At 40.3% G+C, this 17,793-nt stretch overlaps 1 protein-coding gene across 1 annotated transcript; it reads right to left on the reverse strand.

Annotated features, from left to right (window-relative positions):
• Window positions 1–410: 410 nt before the first annotated feature.
• Window positions 411–17,421, reverse strand: LOC104482920 (serine/arginine-rich splicing factor 5). The gene is made up of 8 exons (XM_086748294.1): window positions 17,282–17,421; window positions 14,808–14,946; window positions 11,072–11,142; window positions 10,208–10,294; window positions 7,818–7,890; window positions 3,919–3,992; window positions 2,876–2,986; window positions 411–1,932 (listed from the first exon to the last, which is right to left on the reverse strand). Exons 2-8 carry the CDS (start codon window positions 14,931–14,933, stop codon window positions 1,641–1,643), a joined length of 834 nt encoding a protein of 277 aa, XP_086604420.1. The 5' UTR covers window positions 14,934–14,946; window positions 17,282–17,421; the 3' UTR covers window positions 411–1,640.
• Window positions 17,422–17,793: the final 372 nt, after the last annotated feature.

The following is a 17,793-nucleotide window of genomic DNA, read 5'->3' on the forward strand; positions in this document are numbered from 1 at the left end:
ATGCACAGTAGTAGTGTGGGCAACATAAGAATCTCTAGAACCATATTTGTCAAAAGTGACAAATAATTTTATTTATAGGAAGATTCCAACACCTGTGGCCATTTGGTTGTTGGTTCTTCTGTTGAACTGGTGGACAAGAAGGTATCACACAAATCTGCCTGCAAGGACTGCAGAAAGACTGCTATTTGCCATCCATTCAGGCAGCCACTGATGGCCATGATGGTAAAATCCTATCCTGTCCTCCTATTAGTCAGCATCTGGTTACTGACATGTCATAACTGATTTCTAGTTTACATTTTGCTTGCTTCCATATGGGTACACCTTCAAATAAATGTCCTTGCGGTCATGTTTGCAAGACTGTATTAAGTGAACAACAGCAACAGTAACAGTACTAAACAGAAACTGCAAAGTAAGCCAGAAAAAGATTTTATTTTATTAGGAATGATACATTTAAACACAAGTAAGACTTTGGGATTAATTTACATATTTTTCAAAAAATGTTTCCCTTCTTTAACGATACAGAAGTTAAAAAAGAAATCTAATTCCAAATTATAAGAACTAACAGTATTTGCAGTGGACATTTCTATTAATCAAAACAACTGTGCACTCAGGAGATTTAAAGAAATTATCCTCTTTATGCTTTAACATCATTAACTTTTCCTGTCACAACCAACTACACTTTTCCTGGGATTTTTTTGCTGCTGTCATTACTAAAATAAACTTCCTTTCCATCAAGACTGTTGCTAGTCATACACACATTATTCAGTATCGTACTTTTGGGTATGAAAGCTATGTCACTTTTATAAACATCAAAAACATGGACATGCATATTGACATTTCTGTGCAGTTTTATGGAGTCACCTGTCAAATAAGGCCTCTACATACAATACCACATACTAGTGAATTTCTGGAAAATTATTATAATGGATTCCCAATAATCCTGACATCTAGATGGTACGTCTCATTTTAAGAGGAAATTCCAGCTTTCATTACTGCTTAACGCTGTATTGATTCACTATCCAAATGAGTAATATTCAGCTGACCAATGTGTGTTCCTGAAAGTCTGTTGCAAATTAAGCATATTACCAAGGTCATTTAAAGCTGGAACTTAAACAGCCTGTTAAGCCAAGCAATGGGGAAACAAGTGAATTCTAAACTAAATTCAGCTGGTCCATTCATTCTCACACAGAAAAGTAGCCACAAAACCTTAAAGGAATAAAATCTATACTTCCTGTTCTCAGACTTAATACCAAAGACAAAAGCTAACGTAGTATTTTGGAAGTCAAAGGCCTTGGAGGTGGAGGGGGAAGTGGGGGGCAAGAGAGGGAGAAAGCAGCGTATTGTCTCATCCCATTACCTCAGCATTATGTGTACATAATATATCTATGATAGAAATGTTTACTAATAGCAGGGAAAAAATTAAAAAAAGACTTCCCACTCCAGACTTCACTGAAAGGAGAAAGCTGCCAGCCCCTCCTTACAGAGATGGCCTATTTGATGACAGGCACTTTGGCAGTGTAAGAGGAGGTTACCCTTTCATCATGTTAACTCTTCCCCTCCCAGTTCTCATGTACAATTTGTCTCAAGTCTTCAAGAAACTTGAATCAAATTAAATGCATTAATACATCTCTAAGAGCAGGTTAACTACGGCTATGAGCAGAGCTCGACCTAGAACGGGATTTTCTTTTAGAAGAAGAGGGAGATGGGGAAGAAGCTAGCAAGCTGGAGCGGTGGCTTTTCTGGGAGTAACTCTTTTTAGGTGTACGACTGCGAGAACGAGACCGGGATCGAGATCGGGACCGAGATCGAGAGCGAGACCTGGACCTGGACCTGGACCTTGATCTTGACCTGGACCGGCTGTCCGATCTGGAAGATCCTGTAGACCTGGACCTGCTGCGAGATCTTGAGTAACTCCTTGATCGAGATCTGCTTCTAGAGAAACACAATTAAAAGCTGTAGTCTCACCTCCTACTAAATTTAAAATACTCAGTTTAAATTCTCATCTACTTTGTATGCACAGGTCATCCATGCATTCAGTTATTTCAGAGTGCTGCTAGATTTCTGTTATGCTCCATCACAACAGAATCTTCTTAAGCTAAGCCTAGCAGGAACTGCTAGCCTTAACATTCTCTGCTAGCTTGGCAGAATATGAACTGGCTAATAAAAGACGCCTTCCCTCCACTCCCGCCAGGAGGAGACAAACAAGTTTTTAGCCATCTATCAATAAAAGCACAGAAATGAAAATTCATACCTGTAGTATTTATTCTCTCTAGAAATGCCCATGTACATTAGAGTTTCTTTCAAGATGCTACAAAAGTCCATAAAGGCATGGAACACCAGCACGCTTTAAGGCCTGAGAGTTTAAAACTTTCTCTAGTTATGCGTCCCTTTTTTCATGAAAATAAATTGATTTATTTTTAAGAGAGACAATGAAAGAGCTTCAGCTAACTTTTTTTTTTTAATGACTACATGGCAGAACTGCTTTTTAGCTTGCAAGCAAGCTAAGTGTTATTCTTATATTCTCATGAAAAAGTTGGCTTTCACAACTACTTGAGAGACATTTCACAGGACTTTGAAGCAGCTTTCCATTAAATTAAAAAGCTTTTGATACCAAAATTCATAGGTTTTTGAGAAGTCCTTTCATTTAAATATCACGTTTATCTTTAAAAAAAAAAAATCTTACTCTTATCCAAAAGTGTCCTATTTACCTTGTTTTCAGCAAGTTAGTTCTTATCTAAATCTGTTTACACTGCTAGAAAACGGTTCTGTGCAGTGATATTTAGCTTGGGGCCAAAGAATTAGATAACAGAACTTTGGCATTGATACTACCCAAATCCACGCCATCAGCAGAATTTTATCAGGTCAGGTGACATACCTATGCCTTCTATGATCTTCAGTCAGTTTAATTCTGCGTCCATTCAGCTCAGTGCCATCCAGTTTTTCCAGTGCACTCTTCATATCACTATAAGATGCAAATTCCACAACCCTGTATACCAGAAAAAAAAAAATTAAGTGTCAGAAAAACTGAAAAAGCAAGGAGAACAAGTTTAGGCCTTTTTCAATCTGTTGATTCACAGATTGATGTTTTATCTTCTGAAAGCTAATTTTTAACTTGGTTAACAAGAAAATGTAACATCACCAGTCCTAGCCATCCATACTTTTCACATAATCTTAAACTTTACCAGAACTCTCATCTGCAATGAGATGGAGAAAATCCAGGAATCCTGCACAAGCTGAGGAAGTATCTTTCAGTCCTCCACTAAATTGCATTCTAAAGCTGTCCAAGAAACAAAATAAACCTGCAGACTCTCCTGCCCTATCTGGATTTTTAACAGCGAATAGAAAAATTCCCTCTTTTAAAGTTTGTTTTCCCCTCAAAAAAAGTCTAAGTTGCATTTGCTTGCAGTGGCCCTAGAGCACTGTTTTGCCTGCACAGACACTCCATTCATACCTCCCTCTCTCCTGCTTTGTTGTGCAGGACCTTGTAGTCTGCAGAATTAAGAATGGAGAGCAACCAGCCAGGTATTCCCTGTGGAGGCTGGTTATGTTCATTTCCCATGACTTGTCTGTTGAACCAGTGCAAAGCAGCCACAGACAGGAGATATTTTCACCTCAGGAGTCAGATAATAAATGATTATACATAAATAAATCTAAGTTAAAGACAGAAGAACTCAACTGTTGAAAGATATTCTCCCCTTTCTGCTCTGACACACTGTTTTCACAGTAGACAGAGAATGAGTTCAATACCACTTCTGAACTCCTACTTACTGACAGTTTGTTTGGGTTTTTTTTTTAAATTGGAGGAATTTCAGCATCTAAACCATATCATAGATTTATGTTTAATTTCTTTTAGGATAGGATAATTTTCCCTTTAACAGTTTCAGTTATCATACAGATTCAGACATAAAATGAACTTACCCTTCATTCCTGTTGTTTCTGTGTGCATCCACGTAGGTGACCTCCCCTGCCTTTCTCATGACATCTTTCAAGTCCTGCAGCAAAAGTTAACATTTTAGCCTTAAACAGGACACAAATGAGTCACCCAGCAGTAATACCCACCCCCCCCAAAACTTCCTCTGCTAAAACTGCTTAATGCTTTTACATTTTTAATGTATATCAATACATATAATCTAGAAAAAAGTTTCTGAAACAGCCTATGTAATAGCAGCTGCATATAGAAAGGATCCCTCATTTTTACAACTACAGAGAATAAAATACTGTTTTTAAAATAATCCTGCATCCCAAAACCAGCTGTTACGAAAACACAATACTTAAATACCAACATATGCACTGAAATCAGAACTATTAACAGATGAAAAGCAACGTAGTATTAAATGCAAATTTTCATGACCAACACCCCAGTTAAAAGGCAATCCAATATATGTAGAAAAATTCATTCTATATGCTCACCTCCCCCAACTCCACAGCAAAATTAAAAGCAAAAAGGTGTAATTACTATGAAACTAATAATTTTACAAAAGGAAAAAAAAAAAAAATTACATTTCACTTGAATACTGGTCACACTACAGTGCCACGTCAATAGATACCCTTGTATTTAACTTAATAGAGGCTAAACATGCAGACATTGTAAAATTACTTGGTCAGCAATAGGATAAAGTACAAACAAATAATGTCAAAGGTCACTAAAAAGCTAAACATTTGTAACAGTTAAAGCAATACTTTTACCAAACGGTATCTGGTATTTTAAAATCCCAGACTACTTACCGCAACAGACCACAAGTGGCAGATGATATAAGAAGGTACCTTAAGCAAAGAGTTGCTTGTCCAGTACCTAGCTGGCCAAGAGGAACTCTCTTACATGAGAAAGGCAGAGTGATGGCTCATACCAATATGCTTCACGGAGGTACCAGAGGCCCTGAAAGCACTGGACATAGTCTCCAGTCTCCAGAAGTGGCTAAAGAACCCGAGGATGATCTGTGCTAGCCAATCGAGATCAAACCCAGGCAAACCAAGATCTAGATCGCCAAAAAACAGGAGTGTCATAGGAACCAAATGGAAAATTCAGAACAGGCCAAACCCTCAGCCACTAGAAAACCCCCAAATCTTTGGTTCTTTTTCCTCCACACAAGAGAAATGAAGGTTAACCAAATCAAGGTTGTTAGAAGAGGTTCAAAATGCACTTGGTTAGAAATATGCTTAAGGAAGAAAAGACTACAAAACAAAAAGCCAAAAAAAACTTCACAACATTTGCCACAGAATATAAGAAGGCTTAGTTTTATCCAATCCTTTAATTAAAATCCAATAGTTTTATTTTTAAAACTGGCATATGCAAACTAGTAGGCATTTTCCTTTTTTCACTTGTGCTTAACACAAAGCAACCTTAATAACAAAAGAAAAATGGGCCTTACAGCACCATTAAAGTACTCAGTACGATTATCTCAATTTAGAAATGAAGAACAAAATTTTGCCTGTGCTCAAGTCAATGAGAGCTTAAGCAGACCAGGACTGGTAAGTCAAAAGGAAGTTAGAAAATGTTAATCTACATAATTATTTTCTAACTCAGTAACTTTAGGCTTTAAAATTGAGGCCCCCACAGACTTGTCACACTATACGCTGAATCCTAAGGATCACCATAATGAAATATCATTTGTAATAGTAATGTCAACATCATTAAGATGCCAACATTATCCCTCAAAAGAAAGCAAGTGTGCATGTGTTATAAAAGCTCAAGAGTATTTGCTATTATTAGGGGAATGTTTTTAAGTTATCCCGTTTTACTTAACCAATAGAACACTCGCTATTTTATCCTAAGTTTACTGTTCTGGTTCACCTTAAATAGCACAAGAATACCCTGTTGTCCTTAGCAACAAAGGAAAATAAGGTGTAGGACAACCATAAATAGGAAAAACACGTATTAACAATTACATCTTGATGTAACACAGATCTACTTTTCACCAACACTGAAGAACTAATGAGAGTGGTTGGAAAGCTGCAAACATGCAGAAATATATGTTTGCTAAAATAACGATAATTCTGACAGTTTGTCTACTACTTAGATATGAGATTATCTATTAAAAATATAGTCGACAATCTGAGGAAACTGATCTGAATACAAATTTTATTTGTGGTTGGTTTGTTTTGTTTTTAGATATCGCAACCCAACTTTTAAAGGAGATAGAAGTTCTCAAAGCACGCGGATCTGCACACATCAAAGATGGTATTATGTGCGTAAGTTTTAAAGCAAGGTTCCATATTGATTGTGCTTGCTAGAAGCTCAGGGATTAGAAAGGAAGCATAATGCCCCTACTGTTAATGTATTAGCTATTTTAACCTGTTGTGTAAGTAGCATAGTTAAAAGAAGTTAAAACACTATAGTCAGTATCAAAGCAGTACAGCTTCAAAACTAAATGAGGCTTGCATATGAATGTTAGCTTCAAATGATTTCTATCTAGGCAAGTATGAAGAAGTAGTCTCTTATGCTAACTTATCATATATTTAAGATAGTCATTAAAACATTTAATTAGAAGCCTACAGATTCATCAGTATGAAATCTGAATCAGGTGGGCTTTAGTCTAAAATGATAAGTACACATAAAGCCATTATAAATATTCACAAGTAAAAGAAAGTTACAGAAACATTTTTTTTTCCAAGTTATTAATTTAACACTGAACAGCATTACAGGATTTACTCTCCTTAACACTCCATTCTAGCTTACTTCTCTGGTCCCTACTGTTGTTTCCAAACGCTGTGTTTTATAACAGTCTCTTCTTATACATAAGTACATAGCACACCCAGAAGATATTTAGATTAAATCCACTTGCTCATCACATCAACTCAGAAGTTGGTTTTTTTTTCAGTTGTTCAATAATTAACACAACTGAACAATGACAAACCTTTGAACCTGTCATGCAGAAGATAAACAAACCTAGTTCAACTGTTTATCTGCATGGACTGTACCCAAGCTCTTATGAAACACATCAGCGGAGCTCCAGGCAAGCCAAACAGCCTCCTCATGTGGATTTAGGTGCAAGACCAAGGCTTTGAACACTCCACATGTTCTACTACACCTTTCAGTACACTAATTAAAGTCTCTTTAGTCAAAGAAAAAAAAGGTTAATGACCAAGACTAAACTCTACTATTCACTCACCTTTTGTAAAGAGCATCTGTTGCTATGCCTTTAAAAAGTAAACTGTCTATAGACTGTATACTATGCAGAACACAATTAAAGGAATTGATTATAGGTTATTCTGTAAAAAGCCAGCTAAAAATTAGCAAAACATTAACAAGGGGTGAAAAAAAAGTAAGCAATCTTCAAAAGACAATTACTGAAAGTTTGGGATTTTTAAATAATATCTACAGTAAACATACTTTACACAATAGCTTTCTTAGGAGTCCCTTTGTTAATGATGTATTACCAGACTTTTCAATCATGCATCACGTCATGAAAATATTTTGCAAAACTTAATAAAAGACCATGAATTTAACTCCAAACAAAGGCATGCACTTCCAGGTGTAACAATAAAAAAAAGGATTAAATAGTATGAATGGATGCTATGCTTCAATAATTTAGAAACAACCTAGAGTCTTCAAAAGTTTTATCAATTGGTAAACACAAGTGAGCAAGAATCAGTTCCCAACTATGAAATCAAGTTACAGAACTATTTGCACAGCTGTGAAACAAAAGACTTATTTAAGTGTCTGAATGCTAATTTTTAGCAATCACTGAAGCTTTTTTACTTATTTTTTGTTCAGGTTAAATATTTATGATGGCTTTATTAAGAAACTAAGCTGAGAGCAGTCTACTTACAGGGTAGAAAAATAAGGTGTAAAAAAAGAAGATAAGATGTTAACTCACCTGCCAGCTGATACGGGATGAAAGGTTTTCAACTATGATCCTGTGTTCAGTACGAATAGGAGGTCCATACCGGCTACAAGAATTCAGAGGGGGGAAAAAAAAAAAAAAAAAAAAAAAGGAAAAAGTCTCCAGTGTAAGGAATTTACAACTTAAGAAATCTGATGTTTTCTATAGTTTGCTGGGAGATTTAAATATTTTCCTTGTTGCTGGACTGCAGATTTGATTCTCCCTAGTCAAGAATACATTTAAGAGTCCACTACTAGAAGAAAGCTGCTACAAGGGGATGAAAAAAGATTTTGATGAAGAACTTTATACCAAGGCAGTCAATACAGCTGCCATTTTTTCTAGATACACTGAAATAAGTGCCTAGTAGAATGACAATAAGGTAAAGAGAGTAGTTTAATTTCTGTATTCGACAATCTTTGCTCACAAATACAGTTTTGGAGAATATTCATGTAAAAGGCCATTTTTTTTTTTTTTTAGGTGGTAGGATAAATTCTCCTTCATGTCAGAGAGACAGAAGGCACAATTTAAAGGCATCTTAGTTCACGCTTCTAAACTCCAAATCACTTGTTAGTATTTATACATGCCACTATGACCTATATTAGATATTTCTGTAGAAAATATTCTTATTTTAGTAAAATGAGAGCTAGATAACTGGTTGGCCTGAAATAACTGTGGCAGTTTATAGTTCCTGAATGAAAGCCGATATTTCTCACTTAACCAAAAAGTAAAGACTCAAAAATGAAAATGTGGCTTGAAAATGTTCATACAGAAAACAAGACTAAGACATCACGAAAGAATACTGCCCTTGCAGGTAATTTCTGTCCCCAGTCCTAGTCATTCTGAATCCAAAGTGATCTGAAAACTATGAAAAAAGGTATGCCTGCCTTTTGATAAGTAATGCAGGATTCTAACAATGGCACTACTTTGTGTTACTATAAAATGATTCAAGAATCAAGAACACTGACCTTACAGAAAATTATTCTCACCTTTTCCTCCCATAGAAACATAATCCTAAATTCTGCGTATTGATTTGTACACTGAAGCATAGGCAATTTCATTTCAGTGCATACCTCAAAGTGTCCCAATTTTTTTCAGAACATCCAGATCTTCCAGGCATTTAAACAGAGGTCCCAGAGTCCCAAAACTGGCAGGCTGAGTCTCATTTTTCCATTATTGCAAACCGCAGTCTCTTCCTGTCTGGCATCGGCAGTCTGACGTCATGAACATGACTACAACGTCAGATGCCCACGACCTTCAATCACACTTCCTACTTTAAAAGTCCACTTTTAGCCTGGACCTCGGACCAATTATACCGCATCAAGGTTACTGCCACTAAAGAAAAAATAATCTAATTAGCATACTTGCATATGCAAATTAGATGTTCCAGACACTGGTTTGTAACTGGCAGCAATTCTGACTTTGAAACAAATGCAAAGGTTTATGTCAATCAAGTCTTCATCTTTCTTCCAAACTCTACTCTGCATAGGCCACAGCTATAAATGTTTCTACAGAGTAAGTTATTCCATGCATATTTACTTCACACAGGTAGCTTTAAAGTACAAAGATGTAATGTGTAGCTGTTTGGTAGAATATATGCAAATTTGCAGAACTTTCAAAAACTCTGCTGCAAATTGGTGCAAGATTCACCACTGGCTCAAATCACTGCAAGTGAACAACTCTGCAAATACTGTATGTCCACTACAGGTGTTCTAGATAAGAGCTACGTGCCGTTTTTCAGATTCCATTGTCGAAAAGAGGCTCTCCTTCAGCAAGGCACCTGCTCAGTCAGCAAACTTAGTCAATTAAATACTTTTGCACATGCTAGTATCTTGTGCCGTAGCACTGTTTCTCAAATATGGTTCCTTTTGTGTGCTGTGCTGAAGCAAGCATTTTGATAACCAAACAACTGAAAGTGTGAAAGCTTGGTTAGACGGTAAATACCTTGAACTATTGCTCTAAAATAATTCTACTTAGCCTGTAAGCTCAGTTTAATGACAAAAGCCTCAACAGAGAAGCTCTGGCATTTTTCTTTATTTAGTGTGAAAAACGGCCAATCCAACTGCAGCATTACTCCTTCACATCATTTAAACAACAGTTGGATGCAACACAAATGCAGTGCCTACAACATGGAGGGGGAGCAATTCATAATAGGTTTGTGAACCTCTGCGAGCCAGTTAAACTGCTTTAAAATCCACATTCTCCACAGCCAGAGGAGGTTAGTAATAGTAATGGACTTCCAAGGTTTGAGAACATAACACTCCTTTCGTGAAGCTATACAAGGAAATAGAGCTGGATCCCTTGACTCCAACCACAAGAAGAAAACAGTATTTCAGTTCAGTTCTTTAGTTACTGTGCTTGTAGGAAACAGAGTCCAGACCACCCACCTAGATCCACTCTGCGACTGGTAGTAACTGAACCGTTGCGCGAATCTGCCCCTTCCTCTTCGGGCTCGAGCATGCTCAATTGTAACCCTTAGGACAGGAACAAAACAAAACAAGCGAACAAAAATTAAAATACAAACTTTAAGTATTTGACACTGACTGAAATCTTTTGCAACTGGAAGCACCTGGGCATGAACAAGAACTATCCTGCCCTTAGAAGCAATGATTTGTAACACAGTCACTGGCATTTCTTAAAGAGCCAGAACACTGGCATTCTCTTCTCTCATTCATCTCCCTCAGACTTTCATAAAATTGTCATGGGTCTGTGATTTAGATTGAAACAATTACATTTGCTCAAACAGCACCCAAGAGTAATTACAGAGGGAAAAAGAGTACCAAAATAAGCAACAAAAACCTAATGACCTAAACCCAGCTTCCACAATCAGAATTAAAATTGCTGTAACATACAATGACTATAGTCCACATTATCGCAAACTGAAGGGCATGAGTCCAAATGATCAGAGGCTACCATCAACTTATTTTCTGAAGTCAACAGACAGATAAATAACAAATAAATAAGTTCAATTCACTTTTACTAATATTTCTAGCAACAGGACCTTGAGTTAGCTTTGAAGGAGAAATAAGTGCAAGTGGGAAAAACAGTCAGCCCTGCTCCAAACTACCCCTCCTCCAGTCCCAAACGATCTTTGCCTTATACAAGGCTGTAGCTAGGATCCCAGTGAATCTCTCTAGATAAAGTTATGGAAGGTGTATCCCACTACAGAACCACAAGAAACGGGTGTCAGAGCACAAGCTAATGCACTGTATTTGGATGCAAAGCACTTTTGCTGTTCTTATCATGCTTACCTTTCATCACACAACTCTTTACCATTTAGTTCATAAATTGCATCATCAGCATCCCTGTGATCTTCAAATTCCTAGAAAGAAAACAGGAATAAAAAAGTATTTTCCCTCATAGTGCATTCCAGTGCTAGAAAACATGTTTTCTTTACAAATTTTACATTTCTGCAGCAAGTATCAGCCAGAACTTTGAACAAGGAAGTGGATTCCTAGTACATTTATGACTGAAAAGCCAAGATGTTCCCATTCATGGCCATTTCTTCTCCCTCCACCCTGCCAACTCCTTTTGTCTCCCTCAGTTGCTTCAGTATAACTATTTGCAGGACGTATACAAAATAAATTAATGAAATGACCTGGCTTATGATCTGAAATAAGTTTGAGAAATACTTTTTGGGAGAGAGGCGAGGGGATTACTTTAAGGCATACAGTTTAAAATACAGCCGTACATATAGGAAAATGCTACGTTAACAGCACAAGCTGATCAACTGCAAAGAAAAGCAGGAGAGCTGTGCACTCCCGAAACCCTCTTAAGAGTTCTGGGGCCGATTCAATTCTTTCTGAATTGGCAAAGAAAGAGTAAACCAGAAAAAAAGCCCTTCTGATTTTTTTCTACCTGAATTCAGCTCACTAGTCTGGCAAAAAGGTGCCTGTGCAAGAAGAGCAAGAAACATAAACCCCTCTTCAGCACCGGCCACTTGTGGGTCTGGATCAGCTATAATATGCAATTCCATATACTGTTGCAACAGAATCTGTCACTTTGCTTTTGGCAGAAATGCTGCTTTAGTCAGCCTGAGTAGCCTCTGCCCACTATCCAGCCCACTGATTCCTGGCAAAGCTGTTTGTACAGCTCTGCAGGAAACTAGGTCAAGAAACCTATCCAGATGAAAACCAGCACACTTTGTGCAGGAGGTGGGGTGAAAAAGAGTGTTATTTTTCAACTAGATCAGCTTCCCAGGTAGGTTCATTATGTGGCTGAACAACCAGGGTAACACCATGGTAAGGGGAGAAAGGAAAGAAAGAAAGCAGTGAGAACAAGCAGCTGTGTAGGGACCGCTTGAACCAACAGTGTGGACGGATGAAAAAAAAAAAAAAATTGTCAAACTGCAGCTTGAGAGCAATGACCAACAGAGAAGAAGCTTAGCAAGTTGAAGAAAGTATTTGCATAACTAAAAACAGCTTTTCAGAAGCAATACTGGCTTGAGTAATCTCCCGCATTCTGCACTGAAGTCTGTTTCACTACCAAGTGAAACATCACACATCCTTGCACGATGATGCAAAGATTATCTTGAGAAAATTCATTTAGGCCCAGCATTTAAGAGTATCAATAGTTAGCACCTTAAACTCCCATGATTTCAGCTAGTTTCTACCAAACTGAATGTCTGCAAGTCTATCTAGCTTTACATACTAGCTTTATGGTCTCAAGTTTGAAAACATTCTGCACTGAAATCTACAAAATTTAAGTAAATATAATTAGTTTCAAAGATCAAGCAATTATTTCAATCAACCACAATGAAACACACTTTTAACACTACAACAATGTATAATCAAAATCACTTGGTTTTGTAAGAGGTTTTATAAACATAGATTTTAAATAACCAAAACCAGAGATGAACTGACAGCCCATGACAAGTGAGATACCGCAAAGGATAAAGCTATTCCATGTATTTACAAATGATCTGGATGACAGTACTGAGTGCACCCTCACCAATTTTGTGTCTGACACCAAAGGGAGAGGAGAAACAGATACACCAGCAGGAAAAACCACCACACAGAGACACCCCTGATAGGCTGAAAGATTAGGCCAACAAGAATTGCAAGTTTTAATAAAAGATAATCATGAAGTCCTGCACCTGGGACAGAATAATCCTAAGCAGCAGAACAGGCTGGGGTCTGAGTGGCTAGAGTGCAGCTCTGCTGAAAAGGACATGGAAATCCTTGTGGAGAGTCAGCTAAGTGTGATTCAGCAGCATGGCCCTGCTGCAATGAAAACAAATGGTGTCCTGTGCTGCATCAGTAAGAGTGCATCCGGCAGACCAAGCAATGCAATTATTCCACCCTACTTGGCATTTGCTAGGCCACACCTGGAACACCGTGTCCAGTTTTGGTCTCTCCAGCTCAAGAAAGACATAGAGCAGGACCAGCAGACTGCCACCAAAACTGATCAGAAGGTTGGAGAACAAAGAAAAGTTGAGAGCACCATGTTTGTTCAGCCTGAAGAAAAGGCAGCTCAAAGGGGATCCAGTCAGTCTTTGAAAACCTAAAACACAGTTACAGATGATGGAAGCAACCTGATCTAGCTGAAGATGTCCTTGCTTCTTGCAGAGGCATTGGACTAGAGGACCTTTAAAGGTCCCTTCCAACAAAAACTATTCTATGATTCTATGAAGTGCTTTCCTCATGTGGGTGCACAGTGGCAGGATGACAGGTAAAGAGGGGTTCAGATGTAAGGAAAAAAATCTTCGTCACGAGAACAATTAAATTTTTTAGACAGAGCTATGGGACAATTATTCAAGCTTATTAGCGAGCTCTGAAAAGAAAATGCTTCTGCCTAGGAACTGGAGAAGAGAGGAAGGAGAGCTGGCTGACTCATGTACAGGAGCTGAACAGAAATTGTTCCTGAATGAGTTAACAGCCCTGCCCAAGAAGAGAAGAGGAACGCTTGGGGAAGGGCGATTGAGAAATAGCAGCAATGGGAAAGGACACACTAAATAAACTCAGGCTCCAATCTAGATCACCAGTTTACCTCCAGACTTTAAGAGACAGGTATTTACCTACTGGCAGTCAACAAGAAGTAGCTCATACTGCAGGGCAATGAGGAACCAGCAGGTGTAGAAGTCAGGAAATAATACCTGGATGAAACTAAAATAGGCAAACCCTGGTTTTTTTTGTTCTTTTCCCATAGTTTCACCCAAGGGATTGATGTTGGCAGAAATAATGGCATGTAAGCCTGCCATAGAGCGAGGGCAGTATCAACATTTCCAGTCTGAACTCAGTGCTGCAGAACAGCCAATTCTCAGTTCTCAGGAGACAGTTAAGAAACAGGCTGATCCTGAGTCAACTTGAGAACCTGTAAAGCTGTAAAAATCTGGACAACAGTTTAGGAGCACAGAGAACTAGAAAGCAGTGGAAACTAAACTTAGGAAACTAAGATCCAATGAACTGTGTATTTAATGTAATAGTCTGACAGACAGATATGCCATATCTGAACATATTACTGATGGTGAACAAACCTGACTTCAGCTGTCTAAGAGTTAAAAGCTGTGCTGCTTAAATCCAACCACAAACACCTATTACACCCCTTGTCTTAGCCAACTACTTTGCTTTTTATGTCAGGCCATTATTTAGAGATATGACCAAGCAGACTAGAAGGACTCAGATGAGAACATAAGTGACTCTGTATAAACTTTTCTCCAGGTCAAGGCTTTGTCAAGTTTTGTAGTGCCATAACAAGATATGGCATTTTCTGTCTTTGGAAATAAGGGATACAATTTAAATCCATGGAAGATTGTAATCAAACAATGCATTTAAAACACCTAGAATTATTACCAAGATTTTGAGCAAAATCTGGCCAAAACCAGGTAAAATTGTAATCCCAAGATTTGAAAAGCAGTCTGAAATGTATATTAATATTTTCCATTTCCCATTGGAACTGTTATTCTCTTAAGCATCTTCCTTTCCCTGACATCAGCCTAGCAAGGCTAGCACCTGCAAGGGAGAGAAAGGCAAATAAAGTATTACTTACCACAAATCCAAATCCATTTTTTAGATGGATTTCTCGTATGCGTCCATATCCTTTGAAGAATTTCTCCACATCCCGTTCCCGAGCGCGTGAACTTAAGTGTCCAACAAAGACACGGCAGCCACTCATCTTAACACTGATGCTAAAAAAGCAAACAGCACTGTTTATCAGATTAAGAAACTTCAAGTAGGGTGATCAAGATCACTTTCACACCTCAGAAATCTTGGTTAAATAGGATTTTATTTTATTGTTCTCCAGATATGTATGTTAAAAACCCAATTCTCTGTCCCCAGAAAAGTGAAAAAATCCTGACAGAACCTATACAGAACTCCCAGTTTTGTCCTTTTTAGTCATATAACTTTAAGACTTCATGTATCTGAAATAATGTTTTTGTTTGCTGCTAGACCAATAAGGCTTTTGTACCACAGAGCATAGAAAAAAAAAAACACTCTATAAGCTCCAAGATGAATTTACTGGGCTAACAGCTGTTTAAAAAAAAAAAAAAAAAAAGAAACAAACAAACAAAAAGAAACAAAGAACAAAACTGTTACACTAATCATTGCAATAACAACATAAAATTCTCAAACTTTTGGTTTCACCTGAAAGGACTGCTGCAATATTAGCATCCAAAAGATAAGTGGTAGTCATCAGATTATTTCCATTTGCACCAACCATAAAATATCTTATTTTAACAGTCTATCAAGTTATGAAGAAGAAACATTTTGTTGTTATTATGAGATGTCAACAATGGCAAAAACAAAGGTGATTTCAGATATTCAGATTTTCAAAGCTACCTACCGATCCAGGCTACACAATTTGTGATATTTTACGGAAGCTCCATGTTTACCTTGAGTATGCCACTTTTTCAGTTTATGTGATTTAGAAATTTTTAAGTTCTTGTGACTGGAAAATATTACTTATTTGTCTCACTCAGTGAGCTTGCTGTCATACAAAGAGCAAAGAATCCAAGCCCTACGGAGTGGAAACACAATGTGATCTTACATTACAATACTGGGCTGTAAAGCAGACAGAGTAAACAGACAACACATCACGTTGGCTGTGAAAGTAGTTCAAGACAATTTGGAGGCAGTATTTTGAATTAGCATGATTTACCTTCTTTGTTAACACCCCTTAGGTTTCTAGTGATTTGCTTATTTATTCGGGCTCACTGTGCCATCAGAGAAGTGCCAGCACTTTGGAAGACGGGTACAGGGCTTCTTATGGGGTCAGGGGCAGAAGTGCGACAGCACTTACTGAGATTAGCCTAAACTGACCCGGAACCACGACCTGAGCTGACAGCTATTTAATCGCTTTCACGTGAAAAGTTTCATGCTTCCCCTAGAAGAGCCTATGCCGCCCTTCGTAACCATTCCCTCCTTTGTGCTCACACTTGCATTGTTATGCCCACATGGAAATCCAGCTCAGAGGACTGATTCAGCTCCCTCGCAGAGCAGCTAGCCTTCCCACAGATCCTTTCCCTGATACACCCTTACGACACAAACACAGACAAGGCCAGCAGTGGGCATTACGGGAAAGACAGGCCTCTGCAGAGGAAGGCCAGACTTACATAACCATGTGCTTTGAAACACGGCAAGAACAGTCACTCTGGGAGCAGCAATCATTTTGGAAACAACACAGACTTGACAGATTAAAACGACTGCATAACTGCTGTTCAAGACTTTTAGCTCTTCGTTCGAGAAAAACAAGGTGGGGAGGAGAGAAGAATCACACACGCAAGTGAACGTGGGGTGGATGGAAGTGACTGCCTGAGAAACTGTGACAGATATAGCCTAAGCCGTGCAAACTATCTGTCGGTGCATTATTTACCTAAACATCAGGGAGCACAATGGATGTGAGATCCGTACCGACACCTGCAAGTCGCAGAGCCTCACACGCTGCTCCTCGCACAACGCACTCGCCTTTGCTCAGCAGCGGCTCACCAGATCAAACGCCCTGGCCTGGATGCGCTCGAGGAGCACCGGACGGCAGCTAGAGCCCATCCGCTTCTTCGCCTTTTTGAGAAGCCGGGAGGGGACGGGGCTACGCTAATCTCACCGCCTTCTCAGGGCGGGAGGCCCTTTCTTTGGGCTCACCCTCCCCGAGGCGCCGGCCCACCCAGTGGCGATCGCCCCTCCGGCTCTTCGCCAAAGCCTCACGCTCCCCTTCAAGCCCCGCCGGCTGCCAGCCACCCCTCCGAGTACAACCCCCGCGATCAGCCCCCCCGCCTCCGCAAGGCAGCAGCGATGAAGCGCGGCCCCCGCCGCCGCGCCTCCATTACCTAAGGGCCGGCGGCCCCCTGCCAGCCAGGCCTCCGACAGCAGCTTCCTGCCCCTCAGCCCGGCGCCGCCACAAGAAAGGCCGGGCCCGTCCCCGCCCCGCAGGAGGGCCCGGCTGCCAGAACCCCGCTCGCACCTCGCCGCCCGGCGCTCCCCCGGCCCTCCCGCCACCGAGGGGGCCAAGGAGGAGCAGCCGCTCACCGTCGCCGAGCGCTGAGTCCTGCGGGCCGTGAGGAAACCGCTCTTCCCGGCCTCGGCGGCAATGGCTGCCGTGTTCCTACGAGAGACCAACGCCGCCGCGCGCCCCTAACGGATGCTGCGCAACCGCCGCCGCCCGACTCCAACTCCCAGCGTGCGGCGCGGCGGGCCCGGGCCCGGCCCTGGCCGCGCCCCGCTCCCCGGGCGGCGGCACTGCGCGCCGGGAGATGGAGGCGGTGGGGCGCTCAGCAGAGCGTCGGGGCTTGCAGCCCCTCTCGGCTGCCGCGGCTCTCTTGTAGTGAGGGAGCTTCGTGGGGATGAGGGTTCCCGAGGAGGGCGGCTTCTGCCCGGGAGGAGCGGGGTGCCGGAGGGGTGCAGTGGGCGCGGGGGGTGCGGCTGCCGCGGCCCTGCTAGGGCGAGTGGGCAGACGCGGGCCGTTGCGTCAGGGAGAAGCCGGGGGGGCTCCTGCCGCGAACCAGGCCCAGGCTGCGGGGTGGGAAGGCGCTGGGAGCCCG

This window comes from Chlamydotis macqueenii, chromosome 5, assembly GCF_036417535.1.
Source record: "Chlamydotis macqueenii isolate bChlMac1 chromosome 5, bChlMac1.mat, whole genome shotgun sequence".
Classification (NCBI taxonomy): domain Eukaryota; kingdom Metazoa; phylum Chordata; class Aves; order Otidiformes; family Otididae; genus Chlamydotis; species Chlamydotis macqueenii.